This window comes from Panthera uncia, chromosome B1 (genome assembly GCF_023721935.1).
Source record: "Panthera uncia isolate 11264 chromosome B1, Puncia_PCG_1.0, whole genome shotgun sequence".
Taxonomy (NCBI): domain Eukaryota; kingdom Metazoa; phylum Chordata; class Mammalia; order Carnivora; family Felidae; genus Panthera; species Panthera uncia.
This window is the reverse complement of record NC_064811.1, coordinates 60,995,327-61,019,665: the sequence shown is the minus strand read 5'-3', so window position 1 is coordinate 61,019,665 and position 24,339 is coordinate 60,995,327. Positions and strand designations below refer to the sequence as shown.

At 44.9% G+C, this 24,339-nt stretch overlaps 1 protein-coding gene across 3 annotated transcripts in view; it reads right to left on the bottom strand.

Annotated features, from left to right (window-relative positions):
* The window catches only part of SHROOM3 (shroom family member 3), a 31,440-nt gene extending 9,843 nt beyond the window's left edge, over window positions 1-21,597 (bottom strand). For all 3 annotated transcript variants that reach the window (XM_049630689.1, XM_049630691.1, XM_049630690.1), the window contains exons 1-3: window positions 21,268-21,597; window positions 11,277-14,481; window positions 4,224-4,297 (exon numbers count right to left, since the gene is read on the bottom strand). In XM_049630689.1, the coding sequence (XP_049486646.1) occupies window positions 4,224-4,297; window positions 11,277-14,481; window positions 21,268-21,326 (3,338 nt within the window). In that variant the 5' untranslated portion in view covers window positions 21,327-21,597. The remainder of the gene's footprint in view (window positions 1-4,223; window positions 4,298-11,276; window positions 14,482-21,267) is intronic.
* Window positions 21,598-24,339: the final 2,742 nt, after the last annotated feature.

The window sequence follows — 24,339 nt, the reverse complement described above, 5'->3', positions numbered from 1 at the left end:
CAAATTAGCTCTTCTCGGGATGTTATTTTTTCTCTATTATAAATGCAGATGGCTAAGGGGCCCATCTCTCTCTCAGATGCAGCCCCTCCCTTCCCCTCAGATATCCTTTTCATTCAGAGGCAGTATCTTTACCAGGAAAGTCTCAATATCTAAGATTGGCTACTTTGTACTTCTTGGTGGGTTCCCAAATGGGGGTACTGAAAACCCAGAGGCAGGAAATTCGGTGGGGGGGGGGGGCTTTTCTCTCATGTCTTACTCATGTTGGTATCCTCAGTACCTGGTACAAAGTCCTGTCTTGGGGGCGCCTGGGTGGCTCAGTCACTTAAGCTTCTGACTCTTCAGCTCAGGTCATGATCTCGCAGTTCGTGAGTTCAAGCCTTGCATTGGGCTCTGTGCTGACATTGTGGAACCTGCTTCAGATTCTCTGTCTCCCCTCTCTCTGCTTCCCCTACTCATGCTCACGTGCTCTCTCTCTCTCAAAATAAATAAATGAACTTAAGAAAAAAAGGACTCTCTCAGTAAATGTCTGTTGAACAACTCTGCCCAGCTGCAGTTTAGACTGTAGGATATAAACTCTTTTCAAACTCCATTCCCTCTAATAGGACACAGAATAACTGGAATCAGTTTTAATGACTAACCTGGGTACCTTCATTTTATTATATTTGTATCTTGAGACTTTTTTAAAAGGGGAAGCATCACTAAAAAAAACCCATGAAATATAATATTTATCCTTTATTTAAAGCCCAAATAAACTTTGAGATATATATATATTTTAATGTTTGTTTATTTTTGAGAGAGCGGGGGAGGGGCAGAGAAAGATGGAGACAGAAGACCTGCACTGACAGTGCAGAGCCTGATGTGGGGCTTGAACTCACAAACCGAGAGATCACAACCTGAGCAGAAGCTGGACACCTAACCAACTGAGACACCCAGGCACCTCTAATCTTTCATATATTTTTAGTTTATGTTGAATCTTCTTAGTTTATAGGAGCCATACTTCAATTGTATATTTTTGAAGGTAATATCGGAGTTAAATGCTTAGTCTAGTTGAGAATGCTTCTCCTAGGGGATTGTTTTGTATGTTTTCAAGAACAAAAGATAGGGTGAAAGAGATGTTTGAGTCTCTTTTATACTAGAGTGTGAGAGGCAAACATCTGTTCACAGGTATCCAGGAATCCTAACATTCAAGAATGGAGTTTGAAAGCAATTAGTCTTTTTTCCTTCATAGCTTTTTTTAAAATGTGATAAACACAGAAAATTTACTATTCTATTTTTTTTAAGTTTATTTATTTTGAGAGAGCACACACGTGCGAGAGAGCCAACAAGGAAGGGACAGAAGGAGAGGGAGAGAGAGAGGATCCCAAGCAGGTTCCACACTGTCAGCACAGAGCCCGATGACAGAGCTTGAACTCATGAACCGTGAGATCATGACCTGAGCTGAGATCAAGAGTAGGCCACTAATTAACCTACTGAGCCACCCAGGTACCCCTATGACTCTATTTTTAAATGTTCAGTCCGGTAGTGTTAAGTATATCCATATTGCTGTGCAACAGATTTCCAGAACTTTCTCTTCCTGTAAATCCGAAACTCGATACCTAAGCAACAACTCTTTTCCCTTCCCCCAGCCCTGAAACCTCTACTTTCTGTTTCTATGCATTTCACTAGTTTATAGATGCCTTATGTAAATGGAATCAGAGTATTTGTCCTTTTGTGTCCAGCCTGTTTCACTTAGCATAATGTCCTCAAGATTCATCCATGTTGTAGCATGTGTCAGACTCCCTTTTTAAGACTAAATAATATCCCAGTATATGTATATACCACATTTGTATCTATTGATGGGCATTTGGGCTGCTTCACGAACTCTTTGCTATTGTGAGTAGTGATGCTATGAACACGGGTATGAAAATATCTCTTTGAGATACTGCTTTCAACTCTTAAGGATGTATGCTCAGATATGGCAGATTTTTAATTTTTTGGAGGAACTGACATGCTGTTTCCCAAAGCAATGGAGACTATTTTGCAATCTCACCAACAATTATTTTTGGTGGAGGGAAAGACATTTATTACTGAGCTATAAATGAGAGGTGGCAGGAGCCTAGTAGTCATGTTTGCACAAGGGGACCAACGTCTCCACATCCCTTTCGATATATCTGATAGTAGGCCACCCAAATGGGTATGAGGTGGTATCTTATTATGGTTTTGATTTGTGTTTCTCTCATCATTAGTGATGTGAAGCACCTTTTCATCTGCTTGTTGGGCATTTTTTATCATCTTTGGAGAAATGTCTCGTCAAGTTCTGTTTAAAAAAATTTTTTTTAGTGTTTGTTTATTTTTGAGAGACAGAGCATGAGCAGAGGAGGAGCAGAGAGGGAGACACAGAATCCAAAGCAGGGTCCAGGCTCTGAGCTGTCAGCACAGAACCCAACACGGGGCTCAAACTCATGAACTGTGGGATCATGACTTGAGCTGAAGTGGGACACTTAACCAACTGAGCCACCCAGGCACACGTTTGTTTTTTAAGTAGGCTTGGGGTACCTGGGTGGCTCAGTTAGTTAAGCGTCCGACTCTTTGTTTTGGCTCAAATCATGATCTTATGGTTTGTGGGATCGAGCCCCGCCTCAGGCTTGGGATTCTCTCTCCCTCTCTCTGCCCCTCCCCTGCTCGGTCTCTCTCTCTCTCTCTCTCTCTCTCAAAATAAATAAATAAATAAACTTAAAAAAAAAAAGTAGGCTTTACGCTCAGTGTAGAGCCCACCTTGGGGCTTGAACTCACGACCCTGAGATCAAGACCTCAGCTGAGATCAACAGTCAGATGCTTAACCAACTGAGCCACCCAGGCGCCCCTCAAATTTTTTTTGTAACTGAGGTATTTGATTTTTTTTTTTTTTTTGGTTGAGTTACTTTCGCCTTTGACTTCAGACAGTTCTCTTTTGGCAGTACGTTAGGTCACTGTTACTTTTCCCTTGTTTCTAGCTTGTAAGCAATGCACCCAAACTAACCAAAGTTCTCAGCCTCACCTTGAATATTTTCTTCACTTTAGGCACAGCTATGGGAGCAAGAGCACATAACCGTGGACGTCTGCTCTTGGCCATAAAGAAGGTAACTTAATACCCACCTCCTGATACCACATAGGCTGCTTTTAGGTGGCAGTATTAGGCTGAGCTACTGAGAAGGTGAATACAGTATAGAAAAAAAGAGAAACAAGGATTGAATTAAATGTAAGAAAAAGAGGGGCGCCTGGGTGGCGCAGTCGGTTAAGCGTCCGACTTCAGCCAGGTCACGATCTCGCGGTCCGTGAGTTCGAGCCCCGTGTCAGGCTCTGGGCTGATGGCTCGGAGCCTGGAGCCTGTTTCCGATTCTGTGTCTCCCTCTCTCTCTGCCCCTCCCCCGTTCATGCTCTGTCTCTCTCTGTCCCAAAAATAAATAAAAAACATTGAAAAAAAAAATGTAAGAAAAAGAAACTGGCTTCAAAAAACATGGAAGGTAGGAGGGAAGATGTAAATGCATACTACAAATTATAGTAGATAGCCCTATGATGTTGCCTTAAAACCACACACAGGCACATGCTTCAGGAGAAATTCCTTGGAAATTTCTACTTGAGCTCCATGTGAATAGCTCAAAAATTCAAAGTCTAAAAAAGTATCCATTATATGTTTCTACTTAGGAGAAATGATTTTGATGACAATTTTTAACTTTCCTGCTATTTTTTTTTATCCCTAAATGCCTAAAAAAATTACTTTTTATTTTGTGTGCTTCCTGTAAGTTTGTCCTGCTCTGTGAAGCTGTTCATGAAATGGTCACTCCTCTTCTAGTGTTCTAGTCACCAGACCTGACCCTTTGTGCACAAGACTGGAAGACAGCCACACAAAGAGGCCCCATGTGTGACAGCCATCATAGGATATGCATGGAGCATCTCCACGAACTATTCTGAGGCTACTCTTACTTGAAGTCAACCACTGCTTCAACAGTACACATATCCTTAAAGGAAGTCATCTGTAAATAAAAAACGTAGAAGGTCCCTATGGTACAGACAAATGGCAGAGGCAAAACACAGTCCTATGAAACATCTTAATGTCACATTTCCCTTCCTTGGAGAGAAGAATAGAAACATTTTTTTAAACTTTTTAAGTTTATTCATTTCTGAGAGAGAGAGAGAGGGAGACACAGAATCTGAACTCCGGCGGCATTCCTAAGGCAGAGGGCATCATAAATACACGTACATACCTGGACCCAGGGCCAGCCAAATAATACGGATCCTTCACAGGGCCAAAGCTGTTGTTTTCCCCCAAAACCACATCCTTGAAACACAAGAAAGGCACAGCGTTATTCCCAAAAAAACAGGCACTGAAATTTACCAAGAAGGTGGAGGTAGAAAGGAGAAGGAACCTTTACTGGATGCCTACTCCTTACGGTCAGGCACCAATGCAGGACTGTTACATACTACCCCTCCTCATGCTCAATGCCCCAGGAAGTGCTGGGGAACCCTGGTGCATTGAGGAAGACACAGATCTAAAGCACTTAACTGTCCCAAGGTCACAAGTGGCAGAGCCAGGATTTGCACCTCAGTCTGTCTCGCCGGGTGCCTCTCCTAACAAGGACATTTTCTAAGCAGAAGTCTGATAGCACTTATCTCCAGGGTTCAAAATAACCGCTGGACTTGAAACAGAATGATGAAAATCAATTCAAAGGGCCAAACTTTTGAGCCAGCAATAGGGAAATATGGGAGATGACAAGAAAAGGATAGTTTATTGAATTTAGCAAAAATCTCAAATGTTCTGATGTATAATTAGAAAAACGGTAAGTATCTGGCTTGTAATCAGCTTGAAGTATATTCTCTCCAGGAAAAACATCTCACCCACCTGTACTATCAGTAACTCTGGTAACTTTTCAGGGATTTTCTTTTGGTTCTTTCTATCTATCTATCTATCTATCTATCTATCTATCTATCTTAGAGGGTGCGAGAGGCAGAGAGAGAAAGAATCCCAGGAGGGGAAGAGGGAGAGAAGTGGGGGGTGGAGAGAAGTGGGGCTCAAGCCCACGAACCGTTAAGATCGTGACCTCTGCCAAAGTCAGATGCTTCATTCCTGAGCCACCCAGGCACCTGTGCCTGAGCCACCCAGGCACCTGTTAGTAAGGGTATATATTGGTTTCCCAAAAGGGTGGTAGGTGAGATTTGTTTGGTTTGTGTGAGTTTTCGGTAGTATAAAATTTGGCCCATGTGACCAGGTCCCTGATGAAGACAATGATATTGCTATTGATAATACATTTAATTTTCAATTATAAATTGAAAATTTATTGAATATAATCATTTCAATTATTTATAACAGGCGACAGGCAGAAAACAGAGACATTAAATCCATATATGATCTTCCACTTAGTTTTAGCAACTCATTTCACCATTTACTCTCTCCAATGGGCTAACTGCTTTCCAATCTTTTTTTTTGGCCCAGTCAGTGGTAGAGGTACTCAAAGGCAACAGGAAAGAGCCAAAGGCAGTAGTAGGTCTGAAGGGAAAACAAACACCTGAATATTAATAGCAGTGATCCCTTATTGCATTTACTGAGTGCCACTCTGCTAACTACCTTACAATCCTCAAATTATGTGTCTGGAATTGTATCAGGCCCCTGACGGTCCTTCTGTAAGTTAACCTATAATAAGAGGGAGCAGGGAGGTAACTGCAGCTCAGAAAGGTTAAGTATTTTGCCCACAGTTAAAGTGGAGGAGGGAGGATTCAAACCATCATCTCTTCAAAGCTCCAGATTTTTCCTTGGAATCTTCCAGGTGAGTAGAGGCTGTGCTGGATGCAATGAGATTTCGATGCTTTGAGAGAAAGGAGTTCCATGTGTCTCTTATTTGCTCAAATACTGATAGAGGGAATGGGAATTCCTGCTCTCCACAAAACCTTCTGGTCCTTCTGAGGTCTTTCCCTGTTCCACCCCCTCTTGACAAGAATGTACAGCTTTGCCAATAATTAAGTGGGAACGCTTCTACCTCCCCTTTAAGCTCCTTCCCCACTAACAGTTAGGTATATTTTTCCATTTTTCTTATTTCCTTTGAATTTCAGTATGAGTTTAACTTCTGTAGTCACATGAGTTGGCCCTCAGAATGAGGCGCTTAAGTTGATATTTATGTGGGTGTGCATAAGATAAAGGAAGAAAAAAAAAGACTTCATAGGATAGCAACACCTAAATAAATAAATAAATAAATAAATAAATAAATAAATAAATAATAAAGGAAGTGAGACCCACTCACAGGCCATTGAGAGAACTCTCTAAACTTCCTGTTGCTGACAATACCATTTGGACAGAAGTCCAGCCTAGTACAAGCCCAAGGAGGCTCAATTTCTGTTGCATTTACTTGCTGTGATTTGGACATACATTCACTGCCAAAGAAGACTTTATTTTCTATAACCTGTTAAGAAGTATAAAGTACTTATGGCAATTTAGGAAAAAGCAATGGCTCTGGGAGAAATACAAGGTATTGAGTTATTCTAGTAGACACTTGGACAAGTGTCTATTTGTGTCTATTAGTTATCTGATTTTTGATGACGGACTTCAAAATACCCCAGTTCTTATTCTTCATTAGGAATAGCAAACTTAAAATTGCAAACCTAAAGTCTATGGAGTCCCGATCCTCACTCTTGCTTTGGGTTTTGAGTTACTTAGTATCTTCATAGCCAATAAAATATGAAGACAATAGTATTCATCTACTTTGGAATACCAGTTTCAAGTATCTGCTAAGATGAATCAAATCCACTTGAGAAATCTTAAAATTTTTTTTAAATGTAAATAACAGTAATCAGTAGATGTTAAAATGAAATAAATTCATTGACTGAAGTTTTCAGATAGATATTTAATGCTAGCCTCCTCCTTTTCCCAAACTTTTTTATTCAGGGAGGGAGCATGGTATAGGGATTTGCAGAATCTGGTGTCCAACAACATGGGGTCAAAACCTTGCTCCCACCACCTGGGACAAATTTCCCATCCTTTCTGTGCTCATATCCCCCTTCTGTAATACAGAGATAACAACAGTATCTACTTTGCACAGATGTAAGGATTATTTTTATGCTTATAAAACATGTAGTACGACAACTGGTACATACATAGCAAACATTTATTAGTAGCTATTTGCAACTTTCCCTTTGGTGGAAAGGTGATTCTGTTTATGCACAAGCTTTAATGGGTGCTTACTGAAGGGGTGCTAAAATGAGTTACAAGCTGCATTCTACAGAATCAAGCCTACATCCAACATGGTAGGATGCACTAAGCAGTTTTCTCAGTAGTTAAATGATGTTTGTCATACCATCACATGCTGAGCATCTTATATATCAGGAACCAGGGTCTTTGAGAAAACAGGCAGAAGGAGAGAAGCCTCTAACTCAGCATCTGGAAAAACAACTCCCAGCCAGGAATCTTATTTCTCCAAAGGCTTCTTTTTATAGCCTTTGCTGTATTTTAAATCTATGCGATGAATAGGTGTAAATTTCCATCTCCCAAGCAGAATTACTTGGATGTTCTCTGGCAGCTTTGCAGGGCACATCCACTTTAAAAAGGTTAAATTTTCTAAAGCTTCATAGAAAGCAGGAAATAGGTAAGAATTTGGTGTTCCCTTCAGCTCCATCACTAATATCCACTGTTCTGTAATAACTACTTCTGTAGTTGTTTAGGCCCAAGAGTGATCAATTTTTATTAACAGAAGAATTGATTTTTTAAGATACTTTAATTTTTTTTAATGTTTATTTTAGAGAGAGATTGAGAGACAGAGTACAAGTGGGCGAGGGGCAGAGAGAGAGAGAAGGTGACAGAATCCGAAGGAGGCTCCAGGCTCTGAGCTGTCAGCACAGAGCCCGACGCAGGGCTCGAACTCACGAATTGTGAGATCATGACCTGAGCCGAAGTCAGATGCTTAACCAACTGAGCCACCCAGGCGCCCCTTGGAAGAGTTGATGTCTATGCTGACCTTGTTTTAGAGGCAGAAACTATCCTTGATAATGGATTTTTGAAAAGGAATGGAATCCTTGTCAAAAGCTTGTAAATCCTGCTCTAGCATCTGGCTGGCGGGAACAAGCAGCATGTGTTCAGGACCATAAATAGACTCCATATTTTGGGTTTAACTGAGGCAGACAGTTTCCACAGGGTTCCTTAATTTCTCAGAGTTCTCTAAAGCTCGGATTGAGACAAATTCCTACTGAATACCTTCATTAAAGCTTAATAATAATGGTAAAGTTTCTCGAATTTATGCAAATAAAAAACCAATATAATATCCTAAAATAATAACCACAATAATTGTGTGGAGCCTAGTTTTTTTGTTTTTTTTTTTTAACTAGTTCTACAAATAGGGTAGATGATGGCTGTATGAAGAAGAATCAAGGAGCAGACCTTGCCATGGACCTGGTCTCCAGGCAGGCAAGGTCTGGTGCTGGGTGGGAGAACGGGAGAAGGAAGGTCAGGAGCACAGTCCTGGCTGTTACAATCTGGGGGATGATATTCTATTTTCAGAATTTATAGGAGCAAGGCAGCACAGATAAACTCTTTGATTTTGAAATGTTTCCCCCCTCTGGCATCACAGTCACCAAATTAAATAATATCTAAATATGGTACTCTATTGCAGAGGATGTAAATAATGTTCTGTATTTGTCTTTTGAAAAAGTGTTTCAAATAATATATTTAGCTGGGATTTAGAAGAATTTCATCACTTCTCTATACCACCTATGTTTTAGCTTTATTTCCCAGTTTACCAGGCTTGAGACGTATTTGGGGAGAAAGCAAAGGAACATTCATAGCCATCCAATCAATTCCCCAAGGGAGAAGGAGGACATCTCATAAGAAATAAATAGCAGAAGATGATTTAGTTTTCACCTAAACATTTCTGTTTTCTGTAGAACATGGGAAGAAAAATTAAGATGTTTGGATTACTATGCTCCTGAAGCCCATCAAACTCGCTGAAATTTTATGTTACATACATGGGTTTTAAGTGTTTTAGTTGTAGGATAAGGAGTAGAAATTAGCTCTGTTTTTCCTTCTGAGGGGAGGAAAATGGTTAGGGAATGCTTATGGAGGATTGCCTCTATACAATTTTCTTGTGGGTTTATACTGGGGAGAAAAAGGTTTCTGGATATTTTGAAACAGAAAATATCTCGATGGGTACAGCATTTTGTTTCAGAAATGGTGCAGCAAAGTACTTCTCAGGCAGTAATGTCTGAATCTTTCTTTTTTTGAGGCTGTTTCTACCAACTAATGCCTCCCCCCACACAACCCCCAATCTTTTATAAATCTCCTGCCCCATCCTTCACAGCCTGGTTCAAAGACCATCTCCTTCACCACACTGAGATATCACCTCACACCAGTCAGAATGGCTATAATGAACAAATCAGGAGACTGTAGGTGCTGGAGAGGATGTGGAGAAACGGGAACCCTCCTGCACTGTTGGTGGGAATGCAAACTGGTGCAGCCACTTTGGAAAACAGTGTGGAGGTTCCTCAAAAGATTAAAAATAGATCTACCCTATGACCCAGCAATAGCACTGCTAGGAATTTACCCAAGGGATACAGGAGTGCTGATGCATAGGGGCACTTGTACCCCAATGTTTACAGAAGCACTTTCAACAATAGTCAAATCATGGAAAGAGCCTAAATGTCCATCAACTGATGAATGGATAAAGAAATTGTGATTTATATACACAATGGAATACTACGTGGCAATGAGAAAGAATGAAATATGGCCTTTTGTAGCAACGTGGATGGAACTGGAGAGTGTTATGCTAGTGAAATAAGTCAGTCAGAGAAAGACAGATTCCATGTTTTCACTCTTATGTGGATCCTGAGAAACTTAACAGAAGACCATGGGGGAGGGGAAGGAAAAAAAAAGTTAGAGAGGGAGGGAGGCAAATCATAAGAGACTCTTAAAAACTGAGAATAAACTGAGGGCTGATGGGAGGTGGGAGGGACGGGAGGGTGGGTGATGGGCATTGAGGAGGGCACCTGTTGGGGTGAGCACTGGGTGTTGCATGGAAACCAATTTGACAATAAATTTCATATTAAAAAGATAAATAGAAAATTTTAGAAATGATCAAAAAACCCCATCTTCTTCAAGAGAAGCCCTGAGATCCCCTCAGTTAGAATTAATAACTCTCCCCTCTATAGCATATTATTTATCACTGCTCCCAAAGCATTCACTAGTCATGTTAGTTACTTATAGTTAAGTTCAAGTCCTTGTTCAGTTGTGAATCCCAGAAAGGCATGAACCTTATTTTGTTTTGTGTTTCTTTCAACCTTCTAATACAGTGCTTTTCATACAACACGTGTTCTACAGATGCTTGCTAAATGGTGGACTTCTCTGTTGGGGAAAACAGAATTTGAGAAGGGACAATGGAGGCGTTTTCCCCTGAGCTAACATAAATATGAATGCCTAATATATATATTAGTTCCTGATATCATCTTTGGTGGGAAGGGAACTATGAGGTGAGCCTTTGATCTGCAGGGCATGCACAGCGAGGAGCCACTGAGAATTAGGGAAATTAATACACTCCTGGGACTTAGTGCTCAGGTTCTATTGCGAACTGTGCTGAAATTTCCAGTGGAAAGCACTTGATAAACTTTGAGTAGTTTGAAACCTTTATGAGAACATTCTTTTATGAGAGAATTTGAAAGCGTATGATTCTCCTATCTCCCCAAGACAGTGCACAGAAAGGATCCAGATGGGAGCAGGGAGACATAGGTTTGGTGTGGGTAGTATAACTACACAGGATGATTGTGAGAATCAATGAGATAAAAAATGTAAAGCATACTTAGCTGAGGGCCAGGACTTCAATAACTACAACTATTAAAGTCAGTACTTCTACATGTTTTATAAATGCATAAGTCTAATAGAGGATGCAAAGCTAAAATCTTTAAAATTCCAAGACACAGTTTGTATTGCACGGTTGGGGGGGGGGGGAGGCACTGTAAAAAAGAAAATCACTAACTTTTCCTAACCATGCATTCTTGCACTGAGAGATGGTGACTTCCTAAAATGAAGTGTGTACGTGTACACACACACACACACTATATGTATGCATACCTCTATATAAGATGTATGGGTCTATATAAGATACCTATACAACTCTATATATCTACATATCAATCTCTAGATCTCTGTAAGGGTACTGGGCACCCAGAAAGAAATCACCCCATGAAAACAAATGCTACCCTTTTGCATGTCAAAGGAAAATTAAAGGGAAGCCTCACTAAAGCTCCAGGGCCAGAAGGGCCCCATCCTAGGACCCTCTGGTTGCACTTACCTGACGCTTATCTGCAGTGGGAGAGGACCGTGATCTTACATGGACAGGAACCGCCAGGACGTCTGAGCGCTCCAGCAGGTCTTCAGCAGACATGGACTTCCCAGCCCTCCTGGCTGCGGCCCCCCACGAGGAGGGCTCCCCAGGGGTCCTGTCCACCCTCTGGGTGCCCTTCGGCCCATAGTTAGCTCCAGCGAGCAGCTCCCTCGGGGCTTGGTCCCCACGTCGCAGTTCCCCAAAGACATGACCACCAGCGAAGGAGCTGCTGCGATCTCTGGGGGCCCGTGGGGACTCCCCCACGTCCCCCGCCGCTGCTGCGGCAGGCAGGAGGGCAGCCTCCCTGCGGAGCTGCAGGCTCGGTTCCCGCAGCGAGCAGAGGCTGGAGGCCGAGGTGAGGCCGGGGCCCTCGGACGCCGCGGGGCCGGGCTGCAGGTAGGTGCTCTGGGCGCGCTCCCGCGGTGGCCCGGGCTCCTGGAGGCTGCAGGCGGCAGAGGAGGGCCGCTTGCCGGTCTTGCGCTGGATGTAGTCGGCCAGGGCGCTCTGCTGGAACTGCTTCAGCTCGGGGCCCGACAGGCTGAGCGTCGAGCAGGCCTTGCCGTCGCGCTCGAAGATGCGGCGCCGGTCCGCCACCGTGCTCTCGGCGAAACGCAGCCCCTTCTTCTGCGCGCTCGAGGCCGCCGGCTCGGCCTCCTCCGAGATCCCCACCTCGTTCATCTTCTCGGGCTCCGAATAGGAGCGCTTCTTCTGTTCGGGGGTCAGGCGACGGCGCGGCCCCCTTCGGGTGGCAGGGAGCGCGGGTCGGGCAGGGTCGCCCTCGGCCGGGGTCACGCTGTGCCGCTCACGAGGCGTGTGCGGGGAGGCGGAAGCCGCCGCCTCCGGGCTCCGCAGCCCCACGTGGGCCGAGGCGGGCCTTGGACGCCAGGCTCTCGAAGCCGCGGGTGTCCCCGGCTCGAGGTCCCGGCGTCGAAAGGAGGTGGCCCCCAGGACGCGGGACTGCGCGTCCTTGATGCTGTTCCGGTAGGCACGGCTGAAAGGGGCGTCCAGCACCGGCGACTCGGGCGTGCTGGGCCTGTCATCCAGCCACACGGGCTCCTGCTCCGTCTCGCCGAAGAGCTGAAAGGTGCTCTGGCTGCGGAGCAGGTGCGTGTCCCACCTCGGGGGCTCGCTGCCTTGGAGCTGGGGGCCACAGCCGCCATCCGCACCCCTCCTCAACTGCTGACTGTGTGGCTGCCGGGTAACCTCTTCCAGCTTTGGCTCCTCCTTTTTGAAGTGCTGCTGCTCCCCATTGCCTATGGGTTCAGTGGAGTCGGAAAAACGGATATTGCCTTTTGTCTCCTCAAAGTCCTTCCCAAAAGGATGAGAATTTGGAACGGTCCTGTTGGGCCTGTAGTTATGGCCATAATGAGAGCTGCCCACACTTAGGGGTCTCTGGCTCCCTTGTTCTCGCTGCTCTATCTTGGAAACCTTCTCCAGCACGGAGCAGTGAGGCTTCCCATACTGAAAGCCCTGCAGAGCCGAGGCGCTGCTGGAGCTGAGCCGCCTCCGGCCCAGACTGGATGTCTGCTGGTGGGGTGGAGAGGGAGGGTCCTCGTGCCTTGGGTCTGAACTTGGGAAAGAGGCCAAGGCACTGGTTCTCGCCTCGGGCCTTGGATAGGAAACTGGCCTGTCCAGGTGGCTCCTGTGATCGGGAACAGCTTTCCTGCCAGAGTCCTCCCCCTTGCTGTTGACTACACAGGTGGACCTGCCATCCTGGTAGCCCTCCTGGGCTCCTCTTCCTGGCTCCACGCCGCTCTGCCTTCTTAGATTCTCAGGAATGTTCTGGAGAGAGGAGAAGGCTGACTTGGTCCTGCCAAAGTTGTTCGGTGGGCTCTGGCCTAGGCTCTCCCTCTCCAGCCTGTGCTGCAGGTTGGCATTGTGGTCTGCGTGTAAATCACCCTCCCAGGGCTCTGAGGGCCTGGAAGATCTCTTGTCTTCACCCACTTTGAGGCTGTGGTGATTAGAATATGGTTTGTTGCTGTGGGTGCTCTTTCTCTCGTTGGGATGTGGGCTGCTGCCGTGGAGAGGGGCGAGCTGTCTCTCCAGTGAGGTATCCTCCTCATTTTCAGGTACTGAAGGGAAATGGACTCTGTAGGGGACACATTTGGCTGAAGTTTCAGGTTTCCTCTCTACCAGGGACATTGAATCAGGTTCTAGAGGCTGGTAGAAGGCGAACCCAGACCTGCTAGATCCATTTTGGTTCCCATTCTCGTCAAAGGTAGCCATTTTGTCACAAGCTCCGTGGGGAGCTGTATACCCACTCTCCTTGGCCAGTGCTGGGTAGAGCGTGCCGTTACCACTCACAGAAGGCTGAGGCACCTGGGCAAAGTGTGGCTCCAGAGAAGGTACCGGGTAGATGCCAGTTGGCAGTAGAGGTTGGCCAGGTTGGGCCTTCTGGGGGTAATTATGCTTGGGCTTCGCCGGGGGGCTGTTCTCTGGACTCTTCTCTAGCACAGTATGCAGCTGTTCCTCTATGAAGGGAGATTTCAGGGAGGCTGCGACGTTTGCCTGAGGCCGACAGAACCGCTTCTGATCAAGGCTAGACCAAGAGTTGGGCCGTTCTCGCTGCCGAAAGGCTGCATAACTGTCGCTCCGAGCTGGGGGCAGCGGTGCGGCCGCTTTAGGAGCCAGGCTGGAAGTGGCCGTCTCCAAGGAACCGGGGCATTGCTGGCTCCAGGATGGGGGGGGCGCCCCCTTGCCCCGAGGAACACTGTGCCATTTATCATAGCCCTGACCATCTGCTGATGCTCGGGCCTCCCTCCCTTGGAGAAGCAGGGCTGAAGAGTTCACCTCATACTCTGCTGAGACTCCCCTCCGGGGATCATAGACTGTCTTGACATAGCGAATGTCTGCCTGCCTCATCCCTTCTAGGAGGCCGCCCCGGGCAGAAGTGGTGTCCACGGAGCCTGAACGCTCCCGGCTAGAGATGCCGGGGGGCGGATACTCTAGGATGCTAGAGCTGGTGGAGAAGGAGCTGTACGCCGAGTCTCTCTTGTTGTGGAGGTGGCTGAGCTGGTCAATGCTGCTGGTGGACTTGGCAGGGGAGAGAAGATGGCAGGGTGGGTATCCCCCACTGGGCTCCAGGCTCTCCATGCTCCCCTGGGAGCTGCAGTGGTCAGGGCTTCGCCTCAGGTACGCGTGGTCATAGTTGGAGAGGTCACTGGTAGAGGAGCTGGAAGAAAGGGAGACACAGCAGTCAGCACCATGAGCCGCTACCATTTGGTAGGCTTACAGGCACAGGACCCAGCTTATAAATGTACTCTTGTGCAAGATGTTTCGTTTTTGGAAGGGTGGGTGAAAAGGGCCATATTTGGGCCTTGCTCGGCCTCCTTGTATGTTGTTACTAGGAGTAATTGCCCGACAGTGTAACCTATGTGGCTCTAATTAATCACCCAGGCTTGCAAGGGGAGGAACAGGGAGCAGAGAGGAAGCCATGTGACCAAATCACATTGATGTGATTTGCTCCGTGCTACAAATGACATTCTACATGTGCCAAGAAAGGAGAGAGGAAGAGGAGGAGGGGTGAGAGACACTGCAATTTTGTGTCCCTTGGGGCTGTTTGTGGGAAGAGGAGGAAGAGCTCACTAAGAGACCAGGCACGTGAACCGGGTGAGGGAGACTCAGTGTGCACGTGTGTATGTTTTTAGTTAATATCTTTCCTTTTTATGGAATTGAAGGGCTACACCTTGGCAATCTTCCTGGAATCTCGACTGTACTAGAGACAATTTGTTTGTAGTGAGAAAGCTAAACACAAAGCTGAATGAGAGAAATACAGAGAAATGGGAGTCAGAGAAGGCTAACAGGAGAGGGAAGCTTACTAAGAAGCCTTAATCACGGGAGCCCATCCCTATGAATGACTTCCCAAAGCCTGAGCAAAGCCTCCTTCATACACTCAGAAAGGTAAGCCTTTCTCCTTTACAAAATCCTCTGCCAGCAAGAGGGGGAATGACTTTCAATCCTGGCATGGCATACCCCAAAAAGTTGCCTCAAAACAAACTTACTTATAATTAGCTTTAATTATAAACTCAAGATATACTTCACCCAGCATGTTGGGGGAGTGAGGGCATACAGGAAGAAGTAAGTGGGGGCACCTGGGTGGCTCAGTCACTTGGGCATCTGACTCTTGATTTCAGCTCAGGTCATGATCTTGCAGTTCGTGAGTTCAAGCCTTGTGTTGGGCTCTAGCTATCAATGTGGGATTCTCTCCCTCCCTCTCTCTCTCTGCCCTTTCCCGGCTCTTGCTCTGTCTCTCTCTCAAAATAAATAAATAAACATGAAACATAAAATAAAATAAAAATAAATAAGGAAGGAATATAGGGTCCAGAAGTCAAACAATAATCTCAAAACTGTTCAAATGTTTGTGACTTACTGCTCTCTACTGAAGGATAAATCACTCAAAGTTTTTGCTAAGCTTTTCTATTTTCTTAAAAAAATTTTTTAAAATATTTTTATTTATTTTTGAGAGAGAGAAAGACACAGAGTGCAAACTGGGGAGGAGCAGAGAGAGAGAGGGAGGCACAGAATCCGAAGCAGGCTCCAGGCTCTCAGCTGTCAGCACAGAGCCCAACACGGGGCTCGAACCCATGAACCATGAGATCATGACCTGAGCCAAAGTTGGACACTTAACCAACTGAGCCACCCAGGTGCCCCTAAGCTTTCCTACTTTTAAATGAGTTGGCATTTAAGTACTGTTACAATTCATGGTGTTATTACTATATTTCTAGATCTCATGTAAGTAAATACAGTGCTTTATTGGCTAAGGAAGTGCCTTATTGGCTTTGTGGCTGGCCTAAATCCAGGGTCTATGGCAAGAGACTAAAAGGGCCATATTCTGACTCAAAACTGGCACCGGAATTCAAGGAAGAGTACATTTTCAGCAACTCACTTCAAGAATGTAACTCTTCTTTTTTAGAGAAAGTCAGTTTACTGAATGGAGCATCCTACTTTAGGAGGAACAGGTAGAGATTCAAGGGAGACAGGAAGGAACAGCTCACGAGCCAGCCAGATTACAGATATCAGTCCTGGCACTCAATGGCATGGCATATGTCACTGCCAGATTTTACCCCTCCTCCCTCCCTTCCCAGCTCTTTGAAATGAAGAGATTGTGTTAAAAATGTACATGACAGCTCAGCTGGGGATAATCCCACATGACCCACTTATGCTTCCCTTTATCTCCTCTAAGATAGATTCAGAGCTAACACTTCTAATGGAAATGGAAGCCGTATATCCATAATGGCTGTTTTGCTCACCAGTTCCATGCAGGTGGTAGGCACTACTCAATCCCCCTCCAAACTGCTGAGAGTTTTAGCAGTCTTTCACTGAAAGGATAATTCACATCTACTTGGGAACACACAAAAAGTCAAAGAGAATAAACTGAATAACTGAAACTCTCACTACTGAGCGGGAACAAGGGTCATCACTAACCTATCTCAAACTGTAGATGATGTCTAGAAATACAAAATCACTGGTAGAACTATCTCTAGGCAGAGCAAAGGCAGAATGGGTTACAGAGCTCAAGGAAACTTAAGCCACCACACCTCAGGTGGAATGCACCATGTGAGGACTGCAACATGCTCTTTGCTACTCGGGGAGAGCTCCACCCCTTTGGAATCCCCCTTCCCAAGCTTCGTGGGGAGTATGACCAATCGGTATGCTATGCCACGAGTGTGCTCACATCACCCTCTGCAAAGTTCTTCTGCCACTTTCTGGAAGTAGTCATTTTGATTATCTCTGCCATTCCTGCTTCCAAGATGGCACTTAAAAAAAATTTTTTTTTAATGTTTATTTTTGAGAGAGACAGAGAGATAGAATGCAAGTGGGGAAGGGACACACACACACACACACACACACACACACACACAGAATCTGAAGCTCCAGGTTCTGAGCTGTCAGCACAGAGCCTCGTGTGGGGCTGGAATCCATGAACTGTGAGATCATGACCTGAGCCAAAGTCGGATGCTAACCAACTGAGCCACCCAGGCACCCCCCAAGATGGTACTTTTAATAGTGGGGAAGAACAACTTGGAATGAGGTCTTCATTCCCTGCAACGGTTCCAGCCCACAGAGACAGCCTTACTGTCAAGATAAGTATGTCAAGCTTCTTACTGTGGTCTGGCTAGCTCTCAACCTCATTTTCTATTAGACTCCTCTCGATCACTGCATTCCAGTGCAATGGCCTCTTTACTGTAACTCAGACCCATGAAAGGCATCCCCATGTCTCAGGGCCTTTGTACCCACTGCTCCCGCCACACTATGCTCTTCTCCTGGCTCACTTCTTCCCTTTACTCAAGTCTCTACTTGAGGGAAGATTTCCTGGAACTATCTAAAGAGCATCTCCTCCATTCTTCCCCGTTAGTCTGCTTACTTCCTTCACAGCACTTACCACTACTCAAGGTTACCTTTTATTCCTTTCATTGTATGAAAGAGACTTCAGTTGTGTCTGTAATGCTTAAGATCTGAAGCAAATATGACAAGATGTTAATTCTGTGGTAGATCCATGTGTTCTTGTAATATTACTCTTCATTGTGGGTGTTTGAAAGTATTTTCTAGGGACGCCGGGGTGGCTCAGTTGGTTAAGCGTCCATCTCTTGATTTCGGCTCAGGTCATGATCTTACAGTCTCTGCTGGTCCTAGAAACTTTTTTCCAAAAAGCATCTAAATGGATTATCATTCCATGGAACAGACCTTGGTACACAAATATTACAGGGTGGGGGCTTTTTATGTCTCATTCAGCATTATACGCTCAATAACTAGAAACCATCTGAGACACAGTACTGGTTCTTTAGCATTCTGATACTGTTACTTCAGCCTCCTGTGAGGGGGCTGGATTACCGGACTTTTCAAGATCTCTTCTGAAGTACTTTAACTACTTAGGACCATCATGTGGTTTCTGTAGAACAGCAAAAAGACAGTGACTTGGGTCTGACAGGAAGCAGCTGCAATACAGTTTCGGTGAAATTCAGATCTAAACCAGCTCGCAGGCAGTTAAAATTACTTGTCCTGTGCTTCCCTCTGCCCCAAGCTCCCTGATTCTCCCGCTTCTTAATGACAAACGGATCCATAAACTTAGGACTGAGATTGGGTTTCTAGAACTAAAGGAGGGCTACCAGAGGGATGCCACCCAACTGGTTTGGCACACCAGACCACTGTGCTCCTTGGAAACTCGCCAGAAGCACTTCTCCATCGACAGCCACCAACCCTCAGGCCCTCTGAGGGGAACAGAGTTGGGGTGAAGCCCTCGGCGCAGCTGCAAGCCTGAGGTGTGGACCAGACACACCAGACCACAGGGTGACCTGTGCCGGGAAAGAAGAGCATACCCAGGTCTGTAGCGCTGTGGGTAATGTGAGCTTGCCTTTCTTCCTTTGTAGCCCACACAGTGCTTTGTGCAGACGGTCGGGGGGATCTGTCCTGAAGCTTGTATTAGAGGGGCATGGCGATAGATCGACCTACTGAAGCCCCTCTGGAGGTTGGACAGGAAGGAGGAAGCAGGACATGCAGAAATGCATTCTTCGGAGCTACTGCCCTTCTGAAGCCCGCTCTGCCATTCTCTGGCAGCCTCCTGGAGCTCACCACAGTTCCCGCACGCAGCTCTTCTGAGCGCTGGCTACAGTAGTCTTAACTTCGGCCCATATTTTTCAGGTCACAGTATGACCAGATTTAGGGGCTCTGGTGCAGCGTAGGCGTGAGGAGGCCCCACAGGGCTCCACTCTTTAGGAACACTCTGGTAATGCACAGTTGCATTTTATGCGCATGCTGGTTTATGCCATTAACCTTAACATTTATTATCAGGTTTCACTGTGCCTCTGGTAAGTCTTCAGCCTAATTATTATCATTGTCAAAATTACTGAATGCTTATTATGTTGCAGGAACTGCACTAAATGTTTTACATGTTCTGTTTAATCCTCACTGTGATCAAATGGGATACGTATTATTAATTTCATCTTATAGACAAGAAAAACAAGATCAAAGAGGTTAAATGATTTGCTCAAGCTCATCCAGTAGGTGGTGAAGTTGGGATTTGAACCTAGGTTTGACTTAAAAGCCCAAGTACCGTATCACCGTGCCTTCTTTCCTTCACACTGCAAGGCCCTCCACATCTAACCTTCTAATTTTTTTTAATATCTATTCATTTTTGAGAGAGAGAGAGAGAGAGAGACAGAGCACAAGCGGGGGAGGGGCAGAGAGAGACGGAGACACAGAATCTGAAGCAGGCTCCAGGCTCTGAGCTGTCAGCGCAGAGCTGGATACAGGGCTCGAACTCACGAACCACGAGATCATAACCTGTGCTGAAGTTGGACACTTAACCGGCTGAGCCACGCAGGCACCCCTATTCTTCTAAAGGCCCAGAGAGTGAAAACGCTGTGCCTGGGTACCAACAGCACCCTGCTGGTGGGCCCTGTTCTCTGAGCTTAGATGGCAAGAATAAATTTTTTCAAGGTTATTGGGAGGGACATGGACAAGGGAGAGGAGTGTCTGTAACAAGGAGGGTCACCAGGAAATTCTTTTCTATGACCTGAAACCTACCCAGATGTGCTAGGAGCCATGTCTGTCCATGAGAAGTTTAGGAATTGGCTCTTGATTTGACCAGACCTGAGTGTTAACGGCTCTGAGTCCTGTCCTTGCTAAATGCAGAGCCACCATCTGTCAGTTAAGTAATCCTTCCAGAAGTCACCCCCTCCCCCACCTGACTCATCAGCACTTGTATCTCATTTGTATGTAGGACCCATATTCTCTTGACCGTCCCACCTCTCTGCCGTTACCCTTATCCAAGCACTTTCAAAAAGTCCTAAGCGAGAGTCTAACTCCCTGGCATCAGAAAATGGATTCTAATTTGCATGGATTCTGAGTTTGTCATAAATGTAGGGGAGTCCTGACTGAGTACTTTAATATGTCTGGATGGTCAAGTTTGGCTTTCTTCTCCCCAGTCCCTCTCAGTTGTGTAAGATCTGATTACTACAATAAATCCCTTCTCCCGTGACACTGGTGGTGGCCTTGCCTTTTTCTGACTGAACCTTGACTGACACAATGACTAGAAAAGCAGAGAAAGTATAACTCGGTTATGCACAAGGGCTCTGACACCTGGCTTGGACTTGAGTCTGGACTCAGGTCCTGATCAATTGTTTGACTTTCGACAAATTTGTCTCTCGAAGCTTCAATTTCAGGTTCTGTAAAATGGGGTTAAGAATAACGTATCTGTTTTAGGGGCACCTGGGTGGCTCAGTCGGTTAAACGTCCCACTTCGGCTCAGGTCATGACCTCATGGCTCCTGGGTTCGAGCCCCGCATCGGGTTCTGTGCTGCCACCTCGGAGCCTGGAACCTGCTTCAGATTCTGTGTCTCCCTCTCTCTCTGCCCCTCCCCCGCTAATGCGCACGCTCGCTCGCTCTCTCGCTCGCTCTCCTTCAAAAATAAGTAAACACTAAAAAAAATAAAAGAATACTGTATCTGTTTTAAAGGTGGAGATGAAGGTGTGTATCACAGGAGATAATCACAGGAGTGGACACTGAGTAGCCCTTAAGTGTGTTCGTTTTTTTGGTTGGAGCTAAGTTGGATAACTAGCCTTAACACAAGGATATAAAGCAAGTAAGGAGTTCAAATACATGAATAAAATCACTCCATAAAAAGCAGACACATACTGGGTTGAGAAGGACATTAAGCACTGAGGAAAGAAGTTTGTCAGTTTTTCTAGTGAAGTGCTACAATGTGCAATTGAGAAAGGTCTGACTGAGAATGAGCAGACCCTGCAATGATCTCACATGGCCTCCCTTCCTGCCAGTCTAGCCCAGGGTATGAAGGTGACATATACATTAAGAGTTTGAAGAGGAAGAGGAAGGTGGTGGATAGAGAGGTTTGATCCTCAGGTTGAGTGTAAAGAAATGTTCTCAAAACGGAAGAACACCTTTCCTGGGAACAAGAGCTCTGAAAGAAGCAAAGCCCTGCATCTCGGCTGGGTCACTTACCTGGAATGGTACCTTTGGGGCCAAGGACTGCCGATCGTGCCCGGAGTGATTTGCATCATGCTGCCCTCTGGTTGGTTCTCTCCCAATTTGGTTAAATGCCAAGAGTGAGGGCGGCCTGCAGGGTCGCTGCGCCTGAGGAGACATGGGAGAGAGACCTCTCAACATCAGGAGCATTCTCAGCGGAGTCTCGTCACCGATGTGATTTACTGATTGAAAAGCAGAGACTGCTGTAGCCTTAGAGATCAAAAATAATTAAGTAAATATTGGAAAGTATAACTTACTGCTTATTTCTCTTACTAACCATTGCTCCTCTCTGCTTTATAATATTTTTACTTTCATTTTGACATGATTTCAGACTTACCTAAAAATGTTGTAACTTAGTATAAAGAATTTCCACACAAACTCTAGTGCACTATGTGAATGCAAATTGGTAGTCACTATGAAAAACAGTATGGAGATTCCTTAAAAAAATTAAATAGAACTACCATATGATCCAGCAACCCCACTTCTGGGTGTATATCCAAAGAAACTGAAATCAGGATCTTACAGAGATATCTACTCTCCCAGGTTCACTGCAGCATTACTCACAAGAGCCAATATATGGAAACAATCCAAGCGTCTATCACCTGATGAATGGAGAAGATGTGATACACACACACACACACACACACACACACACACACACACGGTGGATTACTCAGCCATGACAAAGTAGCAGATCCTGCCATTTGCAACAACTTGGATGGACCTTGAGGGCATAATGCTAAGTGAAATAAGGCAGACAAAGATAAATACCGTACAATCTTACTTCTATGTGGAATCTTTTTAAAAAAGACAAACTCAGGGGCACCTGGGTGGCTCAGTCAGATGAGCATCCAATTTCGGCTCAGATCATGATCTCGTGGTTCGTGAGTTCGACCCCCACATTGGGCTCTGTGCTGACAGCTGGGAGCCTGGAGCCTGCTTCTGATTCTGTGTGTCTCTCTCTGTCCCTCCCCTGCTTGCACTCTGTCTCTGTCTCTCTCTCTAAAAAATGAGTCAACATTTAAAAAATATTTAAAAAATTAAAAAATTAAAAAGACAATTCAGAATAACAGTATTGGTAGCTAGAGGCTGGGGAGATGGGAGAAAGGGGAAGATTTGGTTAAAGAGCACAAACTTTATAAGATTTACAGGTTTGGGGATCTAATGTACAGCATGGTGATTATAACTAATAATACTGTATCATACACTTGCGTGTTGGTAAGAGATTAGATCTTAAATGTTCTCAGACAAAAAAGAAATTGTAACTACGTGACAGGATGGACGAGTGGCTAATACTATGGAGGGAATCATTCTGCAATTTATAAATGTATCAAACCAGTATATTGTACACCTTAAACTTATACAATGTTACACACTAATTATATCCCAATAAAAACTGGAAGAAAAAAAAGAATGAATTTCACCTTCACCTAGATTCCTTGTATGTTAACATTTTATGCTTTATTAATTTAAAGCACACAGAGCTGCCTTGCTGTTTGTTGGTCTCTGCTTACCCATATATGAAAATGGGAGCAGTAATTCCTTGCCACCTCCCAAGGGACTTTGTGTGGCTGTATGGTAAAAAGCTTTCTGGTGATTTTGAAGTCCTCTGTCCTATCCTGATGCTGGATAAATTACATTATTTTAATTTCTTGGTAAGAACTACATAAAAATTAGCAGCTACCTCAGGGTTAACACTGCTCTAAGCTACATGGTCTAAACGGCAAGATGTTCTCGAAAATAGTTTTTCATTTTGCAAGTCAAGGACTTCAACTTTTAAATATCCTGCCTTTATAACACAAAGAGCTGACAAAGCCAAACGGAAAAAAATGGGTGTCCTTTAGCTACGATACTGAAGAATAAATTTGGTAAGGATTACACTGCTATAGAAGGTCAGAGTCAGGAGAGAGGGGCTGTGCCGTACTTTTGGCAAAAAAGTGAGGTGTGCTAGGGTATCTCATGCTGAAAACGTTTGAACTGTAGGAACGCAGGGGCATTTTTCTGCAGTTTAGAAACACGTGTATGAGATCCAGGAGTGCATTTTGATACACTGAAAATAAAGCTGAAAGTACACACACCTGTTTCTTTTCTATGAAACGATAGATTGGCATTTGCTAAATTAAATGAAAAAACCGTTCCCCCAATATGAGTCAAATTTCAAAAGTGTTAAGTATATCAGAATAGTATTAGGCCAGGTGTCAAGACATGGGTTCTTACCCTGACTTTATTAACTTGCTGTATGACTCTGTATAAATTACTTTCCCTCTCTGAGCCTTTGTTCATGTAAAAAAATGAAGACATTAATCAAAGAGGCTGTATTAGCCTCATTTTAATCTGAAATAACTTTTAAAATCTGTAAGAGTGTAGGGAGGACTGCAAGAGAGATAATGATTTCCCAAAAGTGCACATATTTTCTTCTGAAGAAAAATAGGAAAGGATAGGAAAATGGTCTTCTGTGAAGCAAGAGATACAGACACACAAGATTTTTAGCTGTCAGTCAGTAAATGCTGATTGAACTGAGGAACATATAGTCATATGCTAACATCTGTGTTGCCACATGGGCCAAGGAAAGTGAGAAAAATGGAAATCTCTCTTGATAAAACACTGGGGATAGACAGAAGGTGGAATGTGGCCAAAGGTTATCAGCTCTGGGATCAGACAGACCTGGATTCTAATGCTGATACCTCAAATCCAAAAGCTAAAAACTGGTGGTAAATTTCTTAACCATTCTGAGCTACCTCATCTGTAAAAGGCAGATTATAACAGAACCTATTCACAGGGTTTTGTAAGATTAAAAATGAGGTCATGTACCGGCACATAGTAGAGCTCAACGAATGTTAAGTATGATTATCTTCCAGCATTCATTATTAAAGAACTGGTAAAGACTAGAGGGTAGGGAGACAACCCCATCAGGGAGATCTACAATGCAGGACAGGAAAGGGGTGAGAGAAGCCTGGAGTGAATGGTGGAGGCAAGGGGAATGGGCAGGAACTGTTGATGGCACAGAGTCACCCACATCTGAGCTCCCCAGGAAGGTAGATCTAGAAG